The sequence below is a fragment of the Marmota monax genome, unplaced genomic scaffold (assembly GCF_021218885.2).
Source record: "Marmota monax isolate L192 unplaced genomic scaffold, Marmota_monax_Labrador192_F-V1.1 WCK01_AAM20220418_F8-fsc00064, whole genome shotgun sequence".
Taxonomy (NCBI): Eukaryota; Metazoa; Chordata; class Mammalia; order Rodentia; family Sciuridae; genus Marmota; species Marmota monax.
The window spans coordinates 9,614,347-9,634,796 of NW_026694542.1; the positions used below are offsets into that span (position 1 = coordinate 9,614,347).

General features: G+C 50.9%; 1 protein-coding gene across 1 annotated transcript; it reads right to left on the reverse strand.

Moving 5' to 3' along the window:
* Nucleotides 1-311: 311 nt before the first annotated feature.
* On the reverse strand, nt 312-17,466 carry Gpr179 (G protein-coupled receptor 179). The gene is made up of 11 exons (XM_046420571.2): nt 16,610-17,466; nt 15,014-15,122; nt 12,937-13,024; nt 12,279-12,514; nt 11,379-11,447; nt 10,906-11,015; nt 10,400-10,638; nt 10,077-10,215; nt 9,333-9,438; nt 8,613-8,759; nt 312-7,050 (listed from the first exon to the last, which is right to left on the reverse strand). The coding sequence occupies exons 1-11, from the start codon at nt 17,401-17,403 to the stop codon at nt 2,029-2,031; spliced, it is 7,059 nt and encodes a 2,352-aa protein (XP_046276527.1). The 5' UTR covers nt 17,404-17,466; the 3' UTR covers nt 312-2,028.
* Nucleotides 17,467-20,450: the final 2,984 nt, after the last annotated feature.

Sequence of the window (20,450 nt, forward strand, 5' to 3'; positions counted from 1 at the left end):
ATCAAATCCAGCTAGCGAATGGTCCAGATGTGAAGGGTTGACTAGAAGGATCAGGCAGAGACCATCTGCAGTGTCAGCTACATTTCTGGATACTGGTAGAGAATTAGTCAGATGACCTGAAGTCCTGTAGACTGTAGTGTTATTACCCTGGACTTTGGAGCAGGCCTTGTTTTACCTTATCTATCTGTTGTTCCTTTGTTGAAAAAGAAAATCACCATTAGGAATAAGCTGGAGCCAACTGCAGTGGTTGAGAAAAAGCATTTTTTATTCCTTCTCCCCATGGTTTATTTCACAAAATTGAATGTGGGGGCAACTTTGCTTTTCCAGCTAGACCACACCCAATAGAATTGCTCTGGGGTGCACAGTTGGCAAAGTCCACATAAGCTCTGAAGCTGTGGGGTTAAGCAGCCAGGACACGGAGTAACAACATACTTAAGTTACTACTGTAAAATCCAGGGTAAGTGGGAGGGTCTCCATATGGGAACAAAGGCCTCTGAACCCCAAAGAAGGGGAAGTTACTCTATTCCTTTGCTCCTTTTTGGAAATGGAGAACTTTGCTACTTTTTCTGGAAACTATAACTACCCAGAATCTTTACATGCAAACTCATTGTTTTCCTCCTGGATATTTGGTCTTGTTTTGTCTTTTCTCCCCATAAATGACATCCATACCTGTACTGTTGGAGATTGGGACTTACTGCCATCTTGAGTGCCACGGACAGTTTTGCCACATTAGCCTGCCAGTTTCCACCCCCACCTCACCTCTGCCAATTCCAGAACTTCTTGGTATGTTTTTCTTCTTCTTCACTTTCCTTTGGTAGTATCATCTAATCCCAGCACTTTGTTATCTAGCACTGCTTAAGCAAGAGTAGCCTGAGCTCTGACTGTTGAGAGAGCTAAGAAAGAGCTGCCTAAGAAAGTAGCCTTTGTCCTAACACCAGGCCATTTCTCAATCCTGGCTTCTGACTTGCCCTGGAGTTCTGCTCTTTCTGAGTGCAGAAGTCGTTGGGAATGCTGGCTATAAATGACCTCTTTCCTTTGTAGGGCTCCCCTGGGAAGGAGATTGATGTGGCCTCTTGTTACTGAGTAAGTGATTTGAAGTAGTTCTTGCATCAGAACCACAGTTTCTCCTTTGGTTCCAGTTACACTGGCAAAAGAGGGGATAGTGATAGTGCTGAAAGGCTAGGAGGAGAGCACTGAATGAACCAGTGAGATGAGCTCTGAAGATCAGCAAGAGCTGGGTCAGGAAGAGGAGGAGGTCACCCAAGAAAGCTAGCAAGAGGCATACTAAGGATATCTGTACCTCCCAGTGTGGGGAGGACCTGGAGAAATTGCTTTTCCTTTTCTATTCTCTTTGTCTGATGTCACTTTGGATGCCAGATGTTGGCATGGAAGGAAGAGTACCTGATTGTCTCTACTTCAATAGTCAGGCAGGGTAGAGAGAAGAAATGGGAGAAGAATGGTAGAGAGAAGAATGGGAGACAAAAGACAAGGTCCTTAAGGCTTTTTAGGCACCTGTTTTGAGTCCTTTTAGTTTTCCCCCAGTTTATCTTTCAACTTGAATTAAGTACCTTCTGAAGCTGCATAGAGTGACTTTATAACCTTATATGGCTCCACAGTCCCTATGTTGCCAACTCCTTGGGTGGTTTTTGTTTCTTAAAAAAATCACCCTTTTATAGACTCCAGAGAATTAAGTTTCCCTATTCTGGGCACTGCTGACTTCTTTTCATCAGTAACACTCCAGTGGCTTGTGTCAAGTATGTTAGATGGGTGGGTGGGAGGAGTCTCTGGAAGTAGAGGGTCCAGCCTTTGTATCCTCAATCAGGAAGAAAAGTTAAAAGCAAAGAATGGGTGGGACTTTCCCTGGGATCTGAGCTGAACCCTTCTTGTATAGTTGTATTTTGAATGAGTGGACCTTTGGCCTTCTTAGAAGTGGCCAAGTGTCTTTGATTCAGCTCTTTGGAAACACTAAGATTTAGAAAGGACTTTGGTTCCTGAAGCCTAGATCTGTTTGAGCTCACCTGACAGAGCTTATTCCAAGTCCCAAGGATAGACAAGAGGGGTGAGTTCTTCATCTTGAGCTTCAGAAGCTACTTGTCTATGGTCTTCCATTAAGGAGGAAGACCTTTGAGCCTCACCTTCTTGGAGACTTGATTCTGTGCCTAAGCAGGTCTTTGGCCCAAGTCCTGAAGGTCCCTGTGGTTCTCTGATACCTCCCAGAGTAAGAGTACTGACTGGCTTGCTCACCTTGGGGTGGGAGCTCTTGCTCTCTGAAAGGAACCTTTCCAGAGGTCTATGAACTAAAAGGCATGATGATTTTTCAGGAGCTGTGGGGAAATTTTCTGTCTGAGTTGCTGTTAAAGCCAGGAGGCCAGATTCCTCCAACAGGGCTCCAGTTTCCTCCCAAGGACAGATGTCTGCCATGATGCCCTTTATTTTGTTTCCTTCCGGATCTGTTACTTCCCATTGACACAGTTCTGCTATCCTACTCCCCATGCTGCTTGCTCTGTGGGGACTGACTGTGGGTTGGTTGGTGTCTAGAGCATCTTGCTGTGGGAAGAACCCTCCTGATCCTGTGCCTTTCTCAGGGCAGACTGTCAGCTGTTCTTTGCCAGGTTTTGCTGCTGTTTTTGAAAAATGTCCTTCAGTCCCTCCAGATTCTGCCTTTGCAAGGAACACCTCTCCTTGTGGTTCTCTGCTCACCCCCTGCTCTAGTTCCCCTTTCCCTGCTGCTTTTTTACCCACCTCCCAAGGGCAGATCTCTGCTTTCTTGGCAGAGGGAGTCTCTTCCACTTCCCACGGACACACTTCTGCCACCCTGGCCCCCACTCTGCCTGCTGTCTCAGAATTGCCTTTGCTTCTGTCACAAGCATGTGGGTCTGATTGTAAAGACAAACCCCCCAAATCTTGGCTCTCCCCAGCCTCCTGCTTCTCAAAATCAGCTATCTCTGATGTTTTCTGGACTGTCACACCTTTGGGCTCTAGTTTTTCTGGGGCTCTTCCTTCCTCTTGAGATTCCCTCTTTCTATCCTGTCTCCATGACCCTTTCTCAGGGATTTTCTCAGTTACCTCCCAGGGACAGATCTCGGCCTTGGAGCTGCTGTCAGGTTTATACACATCTGGATCAGGAGCATCCCATGGACATACCTCAGCGACCTTGCTCCCAGCACTGAGCAGACTCTGGGAGCTGGCTGTAGGTTGGTCAGGGTGCTGACGGTCTTGCTGCAAGAAAGAGCCTGCTGGCACCACGCTCTCCCATGGGCAGATGGATGATAGTTGGTTGCTTGTTCTTCCACCTTCAGTAATGAATTCTGCTTTTGAAGCTTGAGCTTTTTCATGAGTCATGTGTTCTGGGAGGGAGTCTGTTCTTGGGTCTTGTCTCAGGTCCCCTTTCTGTGTTGCTTCATCACTCACTTCCAAGGAATATCCCTCTGCCACCTGACTACTAGTGTTGCTGGACAAGTCTGAGACCTTGGAGGTCTGAGCAGATGGTTCCCTCAAGTCTTTTTCTTCCCAAGGACAAATAACTTCCTGTTCTTGATGGTGTTTTGCCTCCCATTTTGCTATGCCTTCTCTAGGGAAAGTGAGTCTCTCCTTTTCTAGAGTTTTCTCCCTCTTCCCTGCTGATTCATTCCCCGTCTCTTGCTTCAGTCCCTTTCCAGTAGCTCCTTCACTCACCTCCCAGGGACAGATGTTGGCTTTTGCATGAGTGAGGGCTTCTTCTACTTCCCAGGGACATACCTCAGCTGCCCTGCAGCCCACACGGTCCAGTTCCTGGAGTCGAACTTTTGGTCCATCAGTGTCCAGAGTGTCTGAATTCTGACAGGAGCCTCCTGGACTCGAGCTCTCCCATGGACAGGCAACCTCCAGGCCTGGACTCTGTGGCTTCTTTGAATCAGTAACTGTTCTCTCCTTGGGTACAGAATCTGCAGACATTTTTCCTATATCTTTTGGTGATTTCCTAATGGCCTCAACTTCCAAAGCCCTTCCCTTTCCTGCTCCAGCACCTACTTCCCAGGGACAGATCTTTGTCTTCTCTGCTGCCAGAGTCTCTTCCATGTCCCATGGGCAGATCTCAGCAGCTTTGCTTCTTACACTGCCTGACCTCTGGAAAATAGTTTGGGGTCTCTCTGTGCCTTGAGCACCTGGTTGTAGGGGGAAGCTACCAGGGTCCATGCTCTCCCAGGGGCAGACTGCCTCCAGCTTTTCCCATGCTGTGACCTCTTGGGGGATTCCTGCTTTTTCAAGCATTGTCCCCTTGTCCTTTTGAGATTCTCCTTTTTTTGGTACCTGTCCCAATGTCCAGTCTTGTGTTTCATTTACCTCCCAGGGACAGATTTCTGCTGTGGCAGGAGTTGTTCCCTTTTTCTCTGGCTTAAGAGCTTCCCATGGACCCAACTGCATTGTTCTGCTGTTCCCATTGCTTAAGAGTTGGTCACCAGCTTTGGATGAGGAGATGTCTGGACATGGGCTAGACTGTACAGGGGCTATGCCCTCCCAGAGACACACTGATTCCTGCCATGGACTTACTGCCGGCACAGCCTTCACAGTTTGTTCCCCCATCTCTCCTGAGCTCCCCTTTCCGGGGGCTTTCTTCTTTTCCTGGAGAGATTCTCCTCCTGCCTCCTGACTTGGTGCTTCCTTCCCTGGGAGCGCATCACCTAGCTCCCAGGGACAGATCTCTGACTTCTTGTTAGCAGGTGAATCTCCTGCCTCCCATGGACACACTTCTGCAATACCATTGCCCAGACTTTCTGGGACCTGAAGTGAGACTGCCAAGGGACCCCGGAAGTCTGTACTCTCCCACGGACAAAAAGACTGCAGATCTCCACCCAGTTTCTGTTCTCTCCAGAAGGCTGCTTTCTTGGGAGCTTTTTGCCTTTCCTGGGGGAGCGCCATCACCTCCTGGGCCATTTTCCCCTCCCTTTCACTTTCTTTCTGGGAGCACAGGTCTTCCTTGGCAGTGTCAGGTGAACAAGCCTCTGGGTCCATGTCTTCCTTGGGGTCCTTCTCTGCCTTCCTTGCCTCCACACTGCCCACTGCCTCAGACCTGCCCCTGGTTCTGTCAGAGTCCTGAGGGACTGACTGAGGGGACAGACCTCCAGGATCGGCACTCTCCCAAGGACACACTGCCTCCTGGCCCCTCACCAGCCTCTCTGGCTTTTTCCGCGTGAAGACAGTCACTCTTTTGGACTCTGATTTTTCTGGGACTTTGCCCCTCTCTTCATGGGCGTCCTCAAGCTCTTGCATTACTGCCTCCCTCTCAGGGGCTCCTTCACTCACCTCCCAGGGGCAGATTTCCACCTTGTTGTTACTGTCTAGCTGACATGTTGGTGACTCAGTGACTTCCCAGGGACATACCTCCGGCACTGTGAAGTCAGCACTGTCCAGGGGGTGGAGGCCAGCTTTAGGCCGTTCCAGCCGCCCTACAGGGGCTGCCTTTGCCTGTTCAGCATTTTTGTCCTTGGAAACTTGCCTAAGTATGGCAAGCCCTATTTCACCCGTTCTCTCAACTTTCTGCTCCCCTAGACCCTGGGATGTCCTTCTGCCTCTGTCCTCTTGTTCTCTGCTGCCTTCCTGTTGCTGGACTTGGAGCATTCTGCTGGTGTGGGCATTCTGTTGGTTTTGGAGGGACTCTTCATCATTGCAGGGGGCCAGGGCAGCCTGCTTATTCACTGCCTTGGGCCGCCCCAGCCTAGGAGACCGGGGGAAAGCCCCTGCACCCTCCACTGGAGCCTTGTCCTTATCCCTTTCTGGACTTTCCTCTCCATTCTCCTTCTCCCTGTAAGTGCTCCGAGAACGGGTCAGCACTTTGATAGCCAGGCCTAGGCTGCGCATGGAGGCCTGTTGCACAGGGGTCCTGAGGCTGTGGGCTTTAGAGATCTTGGGCCTGTCCCCACCCACATCATCAGCTTCCCCCTGGAGACACCCTTCCTCTGTGTTCATCTCAGGTTCCCCAGCTCCCCTTTTCTCTATTGCAACAGAGAGAGCCCTCCAGAGCCTGGCTGTGGCTAGGGCGGGGGAGTGGCTGCCTCGCTCAGGTTCTGAGGGAGCTTCCTGGGCAGCATTTTCTTTCTTGACTGGCAATTCTTCATTCTCCCAGGGGCAGATGTAGGTGAATACGCTGGGGCTTTGTGGGGATACTGGCACTGGTGCCAGGGCAGGGGTAGGGGTTGGGGCCAGAGGTGGCATCAGAGCTGGAGTCAGAGTGGAGTTGGGAGACAGCGTTCTTGGCTCTCCCAGGCAGGCCCCAGACAGGGCCAGGATGGGTGTGGAGACCTGGTGCCTGATGGGTGGGTGAGGCAGCTTCCTACCAGCCTCTTCATGAAGCCTCCCAGAGGTGTGAGAGCTGTCCACGCTGCTGCTCTTGGCAGGGGAGGGTGGAGCTGACAGGGGGGCCCTTCGAGCCGGCTCCAGCCTCCTTGCTGATGGTCTCTGCGCTGGGCTCATCATGGCTGCCTCGGCCTTCTTTTGCTCCTCTCTTTCCTTTGCCTGCAGGTAGGTCTCTTCCAAATAGGCTTGGCTGGCCACAAGCAGGGCCTTTTCCCTAGAGCCAGCTACAACACTGAGGGACTTCTGCAGGGAAGTGGGCCGCGTCCTGGGGACCCTCTCTCCAACTGTCAGGTTATGGGCACTGGCTGACCTGTAGCCCAGGGCAGAGGGCCCTTCCATCAACTCCCTGCTCTCCACCCGAGGGGCCTTCTTGGATAGGTTCCTCCTCAGCAGGGAGTCAAGGAGAGGTGGGTCCTGCTCCCTTTGGTGGTCATAGGTGCTACAGGACTTGGGCAGGGCTGGTGGCCCTTCTGCTTCCTGCAGGCTAGAACTGCAGAGCCGATGGTGGGAGGAGCCAGGCAGGCTGCCATGGCCCAGGGAGCCTGAATCCTGGGAGTGTTGCCTGGTCAGGGCCTCAGGGAACTCAGCCAGGTACCTCACGAAGGAGCGGCCCAACCCCTGGCGGGAGCTGCCACACTTCTTGGGCAGGTGGGGGTTATTAGCAGCCATTTCCTTGGTCTTGTTGACCTCTAGCTGGGCATAGAGCTTCTTCAGCTCCTTCTGAGGAAAGGAACAAGGAGAGCAGACCTGTCAGTGAGCTGTTATTGAGATGTACAGACTGAGCAATCCCTGGCTGGTCTCCCCCTTGGTCCTTATTTAGACTTCTTTGGGCATCTCTTTTCCATTAAATATAATATGTCCCTTCCCTACTTCTAAGCCTCTGAGATTCACCACTCCATTCCTACAAGACCAGTACCAATCTGCTTTGAGCTGGATCCATTAAATACCCAGGGATTAGAGTGCCCTCCATTCTCTGGGGCACTGTGATCTGGTGGGAAATTACCAACATGGTGAACAGAAAATGGATTTGACACTGCTAACCCATTTGGGCCTTAAGGCTATTTTCTTGACGTCTCTGAGCCTTTGCATCTTCTAAAAAGTGATGCTACCTGACTGACCAGTGTTTTTGTCCTTAAGAGGATTATGAGCTTGATGGAACTAGTGCATCAGAAAATGTTGTATTTAGATAGAAATGATGGAACTGGGGCTTTGCATGTCTGTTATGCTCAGTTTCTCCCCTGAGCCAGCACAAGGGGAGCACACTTATGTTCCATAAAGTAGGAAGCCGAGTGTGGCATGGTTGTGGCAAAGCATGTCTACATTCCCTGACCTCCCAGCTCGATGGGAGTCTGAGCTCAGTCTTTGCCTGAGAGGGGTCAGAAGCTGAAAAGGTTAGGAGGACATGGGGAAACAGGCAGAGGCAGTTGGATAAGAAGGGAGTGAAGAGGTGGAAGATTCTCCTTTGCAGGACTATAAACAAGTAAAGTGTAGGTGGGCCTCGGTGGAGTGGAAGGGATGGACAAAATGGTTTCCCAGGATGGCTCCTGTACCTTAGGTTTTATAAAATCCCTGGGTCTCCTTGTTTCCTCCCCACCAAGCCTCTTCTTATGGTTCCTGTGCATATAATGCTCTCCTTGAGCAGAAAAATTAGAGTAGAATGATCTTCCAGGATAAGCCCAGAAAGAACTTTGTTTTTTTCAAGATCTACCAGGTCCAGGGAAGGGATTCTGGTGTGGAAATCCTGATGGCCATTCATTGCCTGAACTGCCCAACCCCACAGCTGACCCTTAGGTCACCAACCAGCCTGCTTTGCTGGGTACCAAGGGGTTTCTTATCTGCCCACCACGATGAAGACAAGAAGGATTAGGGCTCCACTCAGTTGTGCCTCCAGTTTGCTGCATGGCCTGGGCCTGGGCCTCCAAGATCTGGGTTCTGGGTCTTTCTACTTGGGTGCTATATAGCCTCATTTGAATAGAGTCAGAAGAGTCAGTTTTTAGGGCTGTGTTGGAGAAGGGAGAAGGCAGTCTTGAAGGGTGGGTAACCTTTGGGGAGGGAACCTGCAGTGTCACACAGTGTCACACAATGCTACCTCTGCTCAGGCTCCCCGACACACACATACTGGGGATTGAGCCCAGGGGCACTTGACCACTAAGCTACATTCCCAGCCCTTTTTGTTTTGTATTTTGAGACAGGTGGGATTATTGGCCTGCACCACTGTACCCAGCCTCTGCCCAATCTTAAGAGCTGGTATCAAAGAAGTTAAGGAGGTGGGTGGTACCTACCCTAATGTCTCCAGGGTCCAGGCTGCGCTCACTCCAGGCTGAGGCGATACTGCTGTTGAGGTAGGAGCCTGAGCGCTGCAGGTCCAGCTCATCTTCATATACCTCATCCAAGATCTCCTCCCGGGGAGGAGCCCCTGACTTCCGGAACTAGCCAGGGTAGGTGTGCATGGGGGAAGAGATCATGCTCATGTAACTGCTTGTGGAAGGCCAGGGCACAGCTCACTGTAGCTCCCCACTGACTCCTACTCTCACCTGCCCTGTGGGATACATCTTTACTTTGTGTTCTTCATCCCTCCTCTGATTTGGAATTCTGAGGATCTGTAGGATGTAACTCCTCCTCATCCTCTCTGCTCTTCTGTAGCTGAGACCATGGCAATCCCACCCTCCTGCCTCGGCAATCCTTAGCTATGTCCTTCAGCTCCCCCACCTGCCTCTTTGTAACTACTTCCAAGCAGATTTTCAGAGGCCACCAGCCTTCCACCTGTGGATAAAGGGACCTCTCCAGCTCTAGCACTTATTTCCTTTGCCCAAGAACTGGAGCAGAGAATATCTTTCTCCTCCCACCCATGTCCTTGCCGAGGGCCCTGTCACTCAGAGCTCACTCACTTCTAGCACCTTCTGTCATCCTTGCCCTGACCTGGAGAGGGCGCAGTGGTGGCAGATCTACAGTGCTCTTATCAAGGGGAGGGGTCTGCCTCATGCAGAGGGGTAAGACCTCACCTTGGGGATGAAGATCAGAGCCAGTGTGGCAGTGACTGTGCTGTGGGTGTGGAAGAAGAAGAGGAGAAGAGTCCAGTCTGGGTGCAGGGACGGAACCAGCACAAACCTGGGGGCCGAATAGGAGGGGGGTGATCTGTAGTGCAGGTGGGCGTGGCCTCCTGGCCTCACCTGGAAGGCTCCTCTCCCCAGCCCAGAGCTCCATGGTTGAGGAAGGTGCTCTTCTTCCTGCCCTCTCCCAGATAGTGGAAGGCCAGGGCACAGCTCATGTTAATCCCACCTCTGAAGAAGCCCTCCCAGGTTGCTCCAGCTCTCCTTCTCAGACTGCCTAGTGTGCAGAACAGAATCATGCTCCATGACTTGTCAGGATCACCTTGTGGGTTGATTCTGTCTCTACCACAGGGCCAGGTCCCCATGGGCATACAACAGACCTACTGCTCAAGTGGCTGAGTGAGGAAGAAGGCAGGGAGAAGTGAGGGTGTGTTGGAAAGTACATATTGGGGGTACTAGAGTGGTGGCTTAGGAAGGGGACAGGAATTAGAAGGGGGACAAACTTCCTTTTCTTTTGGGTAGTTGCCTCTCATCTGGGTGAGGCATGGGGTGCAGGAGGGGTATGGAGGGGCCCTTCCTCATCCTGTTGTGGCATAGCAGTGTTGCAAGGACAATCATTGGATGGGCCCCCTCACCTGGGAGGGGAGGAGTAGCATCAAGGTGGGAGGAAACCCAGGTAATTGGGCCTGTCCTCACCTGGCCATGTGGAACGCAGCCGAAAGCAGCAGCTCATTGTGCAGGGCAATGCCCATGTAGCGTGGCTCATGGAAGGCCGAGGGCACAGCCCTGGTGGCGTAGCAGAGGAAACTGCCCCAGCATAGCAGCAGCATCTCAGCTGTGGGGCAGTGAAAGGGACAGGGTGGCACCAACTCAGCAGCTTGCTGCTCCTGTCTCCACAGGGCATGCTGAGGAGCCTGGGCCCAGGGTCTGGGCACAGGGTGGGAGGACCAGCACAAGAGGACCCTGGAGGTATGGAGCCAGGGGCCAGAGTGAGGTTGGGCTCAGAAGAAGCAGCTCACCCACAACCATAATGTAGTCCCAGCGGTCGTGGTGACAGAGGTAGAAGTGGCGGCCAGTGAGAGTGTGACCTCGAGTCACCAAAGGTGTGTGCTGGATGCTTCGCTCCAGGACGCCGACTGTCCACATGGCCAGAAAACCCAGCATGAGCAGCAAGAGCAGCCCCAAGCGCTGCAGGAGGTGCCCACTGCTCAGGTGTGGGCCCCGCTGGGCTGTGCGAGACAGGAACAGCTGGAGCACTCTGCAAGAGTCAGGACGCACGTGGAAGCTGGGGGCTGAGGACGGCAGCCAGATCCCTGACCTCTGTTGTAGCTGCCCTCCCCGCCACACATTTGTGTGTCCTATTCTTTCCATGGTTTCCCCAAAACGTTACATGTGGGGGAGGGTGAATGATGGGGGCAGAGCGGAGTGGAGCTGGTAAGGGTTTGATTTGGAAAAACTCCATTGCACGAATGAGCCCAGGTGACCTAGGAGAGAAGTGTGAGAGCAAGGTCTTCCCGGGCCCTACCTATAAAGCTTGAGTATAATGGTCCCATAGACGATGGCAAAACCCAGCAGCCGAACCCAGCGAAGAGCAATGCAGCGGAACACGCTGGGCTTGAAGTATAGGATGAAGACCTGGTGGGAAGGGAACAAGAGGAGCTGCTCTCCACTGCACTACTGCTGTGCTGGGCTCTGTGCAACACACACGGCTAATCCTCCCAAGAGCCCTGCAATAGAGGCATCATCATCTCCATTCTGCAGAGGAGTAGCTTAAGTATCAGAGAAGTTAAGTAACTTTTCCTAAATCACCATAGCAGATCATGGAGCTTTTTTAAGCCTGAGGCTGTTTGGCTCCAGAGCTCACTAGACCAGCCTGGGTAATTGGAGGTCTCTGAATCCTCTGAGAGCAGAGAATAGGGTTTTTAGGGTTTGGAGGGTGCCAGGTTGGGGCTGTGGAGGATCCTGGGAGGTGGGGTTAGCCGCTGGCCACAGACTCACAGGAAAGTAGAGAAGCAGGGATCCAAAGAGGATGATTTCCAACAGGACAACTCCAGATGCCCGGATTCTCTGTGAACCCATGGAAAAAGAGAGGCCTGTGAGCAGGGCAGTGGGGGGATGGAGCCTGGATGATGATGTTGGAAGGTTGTAGGTCTGTTTAGGGGTCACTCTGGGCCTAGGGGAAGGCTTCACCCTAGACTGACTCCACCCTCTGTCCTGAGCCACATCTGCACTCCCACTACCTACGCTCTCAGCTGCACAGCACTAAGCCTGGCTATGGCCAAGGTTTCACATGGCTTCCTGCAGTCCTGTGCTCCCCACCCAGTCCCACTCTGAGCTCAAATCAGAGGTTGCTGGAGATAGGAAGGATCTCCTGCATACCTCTGAGTTTTGAGTCACACTGCCCCATTGTCTGGAATGGAATAAACCTTCTCTGCCCAACAAGTATCCAGTTAACCTTCAAGCTTCACTCAAATGTCACATTCTCCAGAAAGTGCTTCCAATGCCATCTTTGGCAGGATACCAATCCCTTCTCCAAGCTCCCATAGCAACTGACAGCAGCCTTTTCCTTGCCCCTGTCTCACTGTGCTGTTATTTTAGTGTGTCTTCCATTAACCAGACTCTCCAGGAGGGTCCAGATCACTTCCTCTAGTGCCTAGGTAATGATTTGCTTAGCATATATATTCAACAAGCATTTGCTGAATTAAGTTCAGTGCCTTCATTTTGCAGGTAAGGAAACAGGATTAAGGTAAGGAGGTCACTTGCTTAATGTCATATAGTGAGTTAGGTTTAGAATTAAGACTGGCCCATTCTCCTGAGTTCTAGTGTTAAGTAGACCCATGTCTGGACTAGGGATGGGTAGGATGTGTGTGCAGGAGAGAGCGGCAGGGCCTTCCTTGCCTTGCTCCAGCGGCAGTGGTAGGAGACCAGCATGCTCAGGAAGACGGCCAGCATGCAGCAGGTCTGGAAGGCCAGTACTGCTGCCCGCAGGGCTGGGGCCTCCTCTGCCAGGCATGGTGTGGCATCTATGCAGCTGGTGCAGCCCTCGGAACATGGCTGACACCTCAGCAGCCTCCCCAAGCTGCCTTGTGGAGACCCAAATTGGCTGGTAGTCTGTGTGGCACTTTCCTCTAACCCTGTAAAGAGCAAAATAGGTGCAGAGATAGGGGCTTGTTTGGAGCATCCTGAGATCCTAGCCTTCTGTCCTGGTGGTTGCCCTGCCCTCCTACGGTCTGTGGTCCCAGGGACACGAGGGAGTAGGTATTCCTTGGGGAGGGCAGGGTAACAGGAAGAGGTGATGCCAGAAAGAGGTACCAGGAAGTGGTAATAGGAAGAGGTTAGGGCTCATTGGGAAGCCAGCTTTCAACATACCTACATGTTCAGGCTCACTCTTAGAAGGCAGATGCCCCCACAAAATCCTGCTGCCATCCCCTGCTTTCTCTTGACCTTCTGCTTTTGCCCCACAAGCTCTCTCTCAGGATCCTCAAACTGCCTTTCCTTCCCACGTTTCCTCACCAGTCTAGCCTGTAAAAACCTACCTGGTCTTCACTGTACTTACCCCCAAAGCCACTTGCTCCATAGAATCCAGGTCGGCAGTGACAGAGGTAGCGGCCAAGAACAAAGCCCTGATTCTCCAGGGGGACACACTGTGAGGATGACAAATATGTATTTATATGGGGTCTTCAGGGAGGGTGCATCTAGCTTCTTGTCCATGACTTTTGGATCTACTCTTGGAGATCCCACCAGAGGCTCTTCCTGAGGAGAGCCTTTCTTCTTTGGAACCCCTCTCTTCCCCCCTACTGTTGCCCTTTTTCAAAGAGACCCTAAGCAATAAGTATGAGATAGATCACCCTTTTGTTTAGTCTGGCAGTGACAGGAGCTTCATAGGTTCTAGGTTGCTAGGGCAAGGTACCAGGTGGGAAGTGGAAGAAGAGAGCTCTGAGCCACAGAGCTCTGCCTCTGTGCTGCTTCAAAGGGTCCGCATCATCCACCCTCTTTGATGCACAGGTGGACTGAAAAGGCTCCCGGTGGTGGAGCAGCTTTCTCCATCAGGGGCCATCTGGCTTGGGCACAGAACTGCTTTCGCTGGCCCTAATGCTGGCCTAATGCCAGGCTGGTGGGATGCCAAGGCCAGTCCTTTATTCTACCTCCACCCATTGATGTTTGCCCAGCAGGGAACAGAGTCTGGCAGAGAAGATGAGCATGTGGATGAGGTCAGATCTGTTGGGGAGAGTTGCTGGGAACAGACATCAGTGGGACAAAGGAAGGAGTTAGCCTTAGGAGATTCTATATGTAGCTCCTGACCTCACCTAGGTGCTTATGAAATTGAGGCCCAGCTTCCGCTCTTGCCTGGACCACTGGAACATGCTCTGTTCCTGCCACAGTCTGCACAAACATTTATTATTATTATTATTATTATTATTATTATTATTATTTTTACTAGGAATTGAACCCAGAGGAGATTTACCACTGAGCCACCACATCCCTAGTCCTTTTTTATATAATTTTTTTTTCAGTTGTAGATGGACACAATACGTTTATTTTATTTATTTTTATGTGGTGCTGAGGATGGAACCCAGTGCTTCACACATGCTAGGCAAGTGCTCTACCACTGAGCTACAACTCCAGCCCTCCAGTCTTTTTTCTTTTTTATTTTGAGACAGGGTCTCACTAAGGTATTCACTTAGTTGTTGAGGCTGACCTAAAATTTGTATCCTCCTGTCTGAGCCTTCTTAGTCACTGGGATTACAGGTGTGTGCCACCACACGCAGCCCAGTCTGCACAATCAGATAAATGTATACCCAGGGAAGTGAATGTGGCCAGGTTAAAAAATGAACTGAGTGCTTGCTTAGCATGTGAGAGGCCCTGGGTTCAATTCCTTCTATTCTTAGACTTCTAGGTCCAAACACATGTCCCTGAAGAGCAATAGGGCCACCTGTATGTCCAGAGCAATATGTCCACCCACCCAACAAGTTGCAAAGCTTGCCTTGGCTTCAGTACAGCTCAGAAACAATCATGCACTTGGTGTAACCCATAGAGTGGATAACTTCACTGGCTTCCTGGCCTCCCAGTATTGGGCTTGCACGATTGCCAGCCAGTGATGTCCATCATCTTGATGTACCTGTGCCTGTGGCTTTGACTCTGCCTGGGTCTGGCCTGGGGTCCATCCCCCACACCAGTCCCAAATTGCTGGTCACCCAACCAGTAATTCCATTTATTTTGACAAACACAGATGGAGTATCCTTTGTGACCATGAGGATTTCAGAGCTGTGTTGACAGGCAGTATGTGATCCAGAGGAAGGAAAGAAGATGATTAATGGAGGCTCAGAAGTGGCTCTGGAGCAATGAGCACCAGGAAGGAGGGCAGGCAGGGAGACACACTGAGATTTCAGAGGCATGAGGGATAGTTTCCTGGGGGGGGGGGGCGAAGGCTGGGAGGTAAAGGGATAGGTCATACGTGGTCTCACTTTTAATAAAAGACTGGCATCTCACCTCTGCTAATCACTAAGGACTTCCCTGAAGCCCTGAGATGCTCGGTCGGCTTTGTCAGCTGCTTCTGGGAGCTGGGTGGTGGCAGTGATGGGCAAAGGGCAGGGAGGCAGGACCTAGAGGCCCTCCACCCTCCTTATCCTTACCTGGGTGCTGTTGAGATCACACAGGTGTGTATTAGAGTACCAGCCTGGGCCACTTGCACACTGATTGATGTCCACGCCCTGGAGATCTATGTCCATCTGCACCTGCCCCCTAGGGCAGTGAATTAGCAATTAGGGGCACAGTGATGAATGTCAAGGTGAGCATGGATACTTGGGTACTAGACTGTGGGGCAATGTAGTCTTTGCAAACTTTAGCACAATGGCTGCAGCATAGAAGGAGGGCACACATGGATTCCACTTCTCCAGTGCTCTGTTCTTTGTGGCAACAAACTCCTTCCACTGGGTTGTTCCCCCACCCCTCCACTTTTCAACATCCTATCATTTTACAATTTCTTTCAATGAGTAAAGGGTGGGGGCATGCCAAACATGCAGGAGCTGGGCCTCTGAGAATCTATCTGTCTGAAGGGGATTTGCACAATTCCACTTTGCATGTATACACATACACAAGCAGTGAGGCTGTTATCCCCACCCCCACTCTGTCCCAGCAGTTCTGAACTGATCACAGCAAAAGGAGGAGCCCTAAACTGGAGCTGCCTGACCCAGCAATTCCCAATCCCTGCTCTGGGTTGAGTGAGGAGAGAGCTGGCAAAGAGCCATCTGCCTTCCTGCAGGAGGGGGACTCTGCTGAGAACAAATTGGGGGACACTGAGCTAGAAAAGCAATGTTAACTGTTGAATGCCTCGTAGTACTGTGTTCATTTGCTGCCCGCTTCCCAACACGACTCCCAAGCCCCTTGCTCTAGCTCAGAGAGCAGTCAGTTATTGGAGGAGTATCACAAGCTCCTGGGTCAGGACAGGCAGGACAGTTGGGGCCTGCTTAATGTAAGAAAATTGGCCTTGGGAATGACCCTGGCACCCCAGATAGAAAGGGTGTTGGTTCCAAGCTCCTGCCCAAGAATTTTTCTCCTGGGGAAGCCTTCTCTTATAACTCTCCACTCAAACAGCAGATTTAACTCCTGGAGTGCCCACCCTGGCTCCTTGGAAAAGCCTCATATATGGATTGTCACTGTCACCTAAGCCAAGCCCTTTCTTGCCTTCTTTTTTTATTTTATTTTTTAATTTCTTTGCAGCACTGGGGATCTAACCCAGGGCCTCCACATGCCAGGCAAGCCACATCCCCAGCACCCCCTCCTGCCTTTCACATCCACTCCTCAGACCTGAGGGTCAAGACTGATGCCTGTCTATATCCACACACCTCTATACCTACAAGTGTGTATATCTACATCTAGATGTGTTCCTACGTATGCATACCTTCCTGTACATGCACACCTTCCTGTACATGCACAAGCTCATAGGCATTCATTCATATGATCAAGAACATAAATACAAATACCAAGATAAAGAAGCATAAATGGACTGATTCATACTCAGTATGTACACTCACACCTGCGTGTGTTAACAGATAGTTATAGATTCACAGAGCTGGCTGCAAATACACACAGCTGAATACAAACACACACATCTGTGCCCCCCAGACACACACACGTTTTTGCCAAATGTCCCATGCACAGCTGGGTAGACTAATGTCCCCACTGCCACATACCCACAAATCCATCAGATCCAATGCAAACCCACTTACCTGACCTCTGGACTGAGGTCTGGCTTGAGTCCATAGAAGGTGGCCGAGAGTGTAATCAGCCAGCCAGGACGGAGCTGGCCCTCCTGGCATTCCAGGAAGGGAGAAGACAGTCTCACCTGCTGTATGTCCCCCACATACCCATCCCCCTGTGGCCACTTGGGGCTATTGAGGCTTCTTAGGTCATTGGTCAGCACCCGTTTCTGCAGGGGAAGGCTGTCTGGTTCCTCAGCTGAGCTCTCTTCCTGCATCCTGTTCCCAGACAAGTCTTGAAGGATGGTCTCCTCCCCGATCCTAGTGGCCTGGAGGGCCAGCTGTAGATGGCTGGCTCCTGGTGGAGGGTTAAAGATCAGCAAAGCCCGGTAGGCCCTTGGGTCCCCCTCCGCCACGCTGCGGACCAGTGCCTGGTACCACTCCACATCCTCCTCCACACTGGACTCGCGGATGTCATTGGCTTGTAGCAGCATGTTGAGAAAATTGGCAGCCTGGGTAAGAGTACCTGCTGCCCTCTGTAGAACTTGGGGGAGCCCTGGTCTGGCTTTTGCTCCAAGAGCTTCATAGCGCTCACTGCAATTAGCCCCCAATAGCTGTTGGGCATCTCCGGAGTAAAGAAAAGCCAGGGCTGCCTCAGCCCCCTGTGAGGCCACCCACATGGGCATAGATCTTGGCTTGGCTTGGGAGGGTAGTGGAGGAAGAGAACGGAGGGGCCTCGGATCCCTCAGAGCCCAGCTGCAGATGAAACAGCAACCCAGCAGCCGCCACGCAAGAGAGGGCATCATCATTGCCCAGGTACCCATTCTTCGGGCCGCTCTCAAGACCCTGGGGATCAGGCTGCCTGGGGATTTAGTTGCTCAGGAGATCCCAGGCAAAGGCTGGCTGCTTCCAGGTCTCCTCTCCTCTCCTCTTCTCTTCTCTCTCTCTCTCTCTCTCTCTCCCTCCCTCCCTCCCTCCCTCCCTCCCTCTCCCTCTCTCTCTGTTTCTCTCTCCCTCTCTCTCTGTTTCTCTCTCTCTCTCTCTCTGGCACTGTCTCACTTGTTTTCTTCCTTCTAACGTCATCAGCTGGCTGGCTCCTGGATGTAGGTATGGGGGCTCTGCCCCTGCTCTCTCAGTGTGGCCCCTATCTCAAACCCTTTTAATCCTGGCATATCACTCTTTCCTCTTGCTCTGATCCAGTACCCAGTCTCCCCCCACCCCCACCCCACATCTGCTTCAGAGAGAGAGAGAGAGAGAGAGGAGGGGAAGGGACCAGAAGTTCTCTCTCTCCTCCCTCTGCCCTTTGCTCCATTAGGAGAGATGGGCAAATCCAGGATGGGGTGCCACAGCAACCACGGGTGAGCCCGTGACCCTCTCTCCACCCCTCTGCTCCACTGGGCCTCCTGGCAGCAATTGCAACAGGCATGATAAGGGCCAGGCTGCATCTCCTGGCAGTCTGCTCTGGCTGTGTGCACCCCCCTGACACCGTGCTGCTTAACTGGATTTTGAGATTGGGAGTGGAAAGGATAGAAGAAAGAGCTCAATATAACCATGGTCAGCCTTTGAATACACTGTGGCAGTTTATTACATGTTTATTCTATACATAATCTCGATGAATTCTGCCCCATAACCGTGTATGGTAGATAGCCTTATCCTCATCTCTCAGGTGCAGACACTGAGGATCAGAGACAATGCCCCACCCCAGATTACACAACTCATTTTCAATTGAAACTTGAACCCAGAACTCTGACTCCCCAACTCTTCCCAATCAAACCACCACGATCCCCCCAGTACTCAGCCTCAAGGACCATAATAGCACCTCTGACAGAGGAGTAACTCTAGGCCCAGAGAACTGAAGGCACTTCCTTAGGAGCATACTGTTGTTCTTGACAGAGCTGGGGCCTTACCCAGGTCTCCCTTCCTGACCTAGGTCTTCCTTTTCCTGTCTACAGAGTTAACAGGCACAATAGCATGGGGATGCAGAGCAGGGGAAAGAGTGAATAAAGTTTTGCTTCCATTTCTTCCACCTTTACTTTATCGTCCTAAGCCCTGCTTTCTTCCTCTCTTCATGAAAATTGTGATTAGTCTTTCTAGTTCTTCTCAGTTTTCTTATACCTCACATCCTTCCCTCTGTTGGACACAATAACTGGGAACCCAGAGTCAGGGCCACCTGAGGCAGCCTCTTGGGATCTGGAAGGGAGTGAATTCTTGGAGGAAGCCATAGCTTCTGCCTCCTACCACCCGCTCTCTCTTCCATCACCTCTGCATTGCCGATGTGCTTCCCACTTCACCAGGCAACCTGGCCCTACTTGTATAGACCGTCTCTTGGCTTCTTTTCTTTTCAATGCCCCACCGTCAAAGTTTGATGTCCAAGATCACTGAGTGTATGTAGGAAATGATGGTTGATGGTTGCTGAAAACGTTCCTTGCTTTATGGGTGGCTCTACAAATAAGTCTGCTGTGGAAAGTCAGTGGAGATGTAAGGAGTATGGGAGAGAAGGGGTCTAGAGGGCAAGCCCCCAGGAGAATCTCTACAATGTCAGAATGAGACCTTTTGGCCCATAATCTAGACATCTCTTTAACAGATAAGGGAATGAAAACCCTAAAAGGATCGTGACATTTTCAAGGACACCGTGCCAGTTAGTGGCATATCTAGGAACGGAAAGCTGTACTGCACATCCATAGTTCTTTCCTTGGCCTTTCTGATTCTGTGTGCTGACAGAGAAAGGGAAGAAGGGGGGGCAAGTGACCCATTCCCTTCTTTTTTCAGTACCGGAATGCCCAGGGCCTTGTGTAAACTAATCAAGTGCTCTTCTCTGAGCTACAACTCCAGACTTGTATTATTCTTATTTATACATTTATTTTTGCAAAGCTGGGGATGGAACCCAGGGCCTCAAGCATGCCAGTCAAGTACTCTACCACTGAATCACATTCCCAGCCCCTCCTGACCTTTTTAAATTTTATTTTTGAGAAAGAGTCACTAAGTTGCTGAGACTGGTCTCAAACTTGGGATCCTTCTGCCTCAGGTTCTGGAGTAGCTGGGATTACAGGCATGCACCATCAAGCTCAGCAACCCATTTTCTTACAGTGGCATTAATTGAGGGTCAACAAAATACACCTAATGGTAAGTTAACACAATTTTTTTCCTAAGAATCTTTTTATAAAAACAGTTAATATTTCTATAATGCTTTAGAATTTATCAACCACCTCTGTGTGTAAATTTTTATTTAATCCCAAGAGCTCTGTCAACGGTGGATTATGACTAACCTACTTTTACAAATGAAACATAGGTTCAGAGCTGTTTAATTATTATTACTTTAAAGACAACCTCTTGCTATGTTGCCCAGGTGGTCTTAAACTCCTAATTCTTCTGCCTCAGTCTCCTGAGTAACTGAGACTACAGGTGCATACAAGCACACCTGGCTGTTCAGAGATGTTAAATTATTTGTACTTGGTTATATATCCAAGCAGTGGCGTGATTAGGACTTCAACTAGAGCAGCCACAAAGTCCAGAAGGGCAGGGTTTGTGTCTCATTGATTGCAGCTCAAAGCCTTGCCCATTGTTGGAATGACTAAATGAACCTCAGAACTTCTTTAGACCCTCTAAGAGCTGGGGATGTGGATTAGTGATAAACTGCTTGCTTAGCATTTGAGAGGCCGGTAGCAACACACACACACACACACACACACACACACACTCACACATACACAGTTTTTAGATCCTCTAAATCTGTCTTCATAAGCCTTATAACTAAGACTCTACCACTGCAGAGATCACTTTTTGTTTTTTTGGGTACTGAGGAATGAACTCAGGGGTGCTTTGCTACTGAGCTATAACCCCATGCCCTTTTCTTTTCTTTTTTTTTTTTCAT

Excerpts from the sequence above, each read along its gene's own strand:
- Gpr179 (XM_046420571.2), bottom strand. The coding sequence starts at position 17,403 with ATGGGTACCTGGGCAATGATGATGCCCTCTCTTGCGTGGCGGCTGCTG. Across the intron at positions 11,016-11,378 it reads CCCTGCTTCTCTACTTTCCT|GTCTTCATCCTATACTTCAA; the intron begins GTGAGTCTGTGG and ends CCTTCCCACCAG. Across the intron at positions 10,216-10,399 it reads GGACTACATTATGGTTGTGG|CTGAGATGCTGCTGCTATGC; the intron begins GTGAGCTGCTTC and ends ACTGCCCCACAG.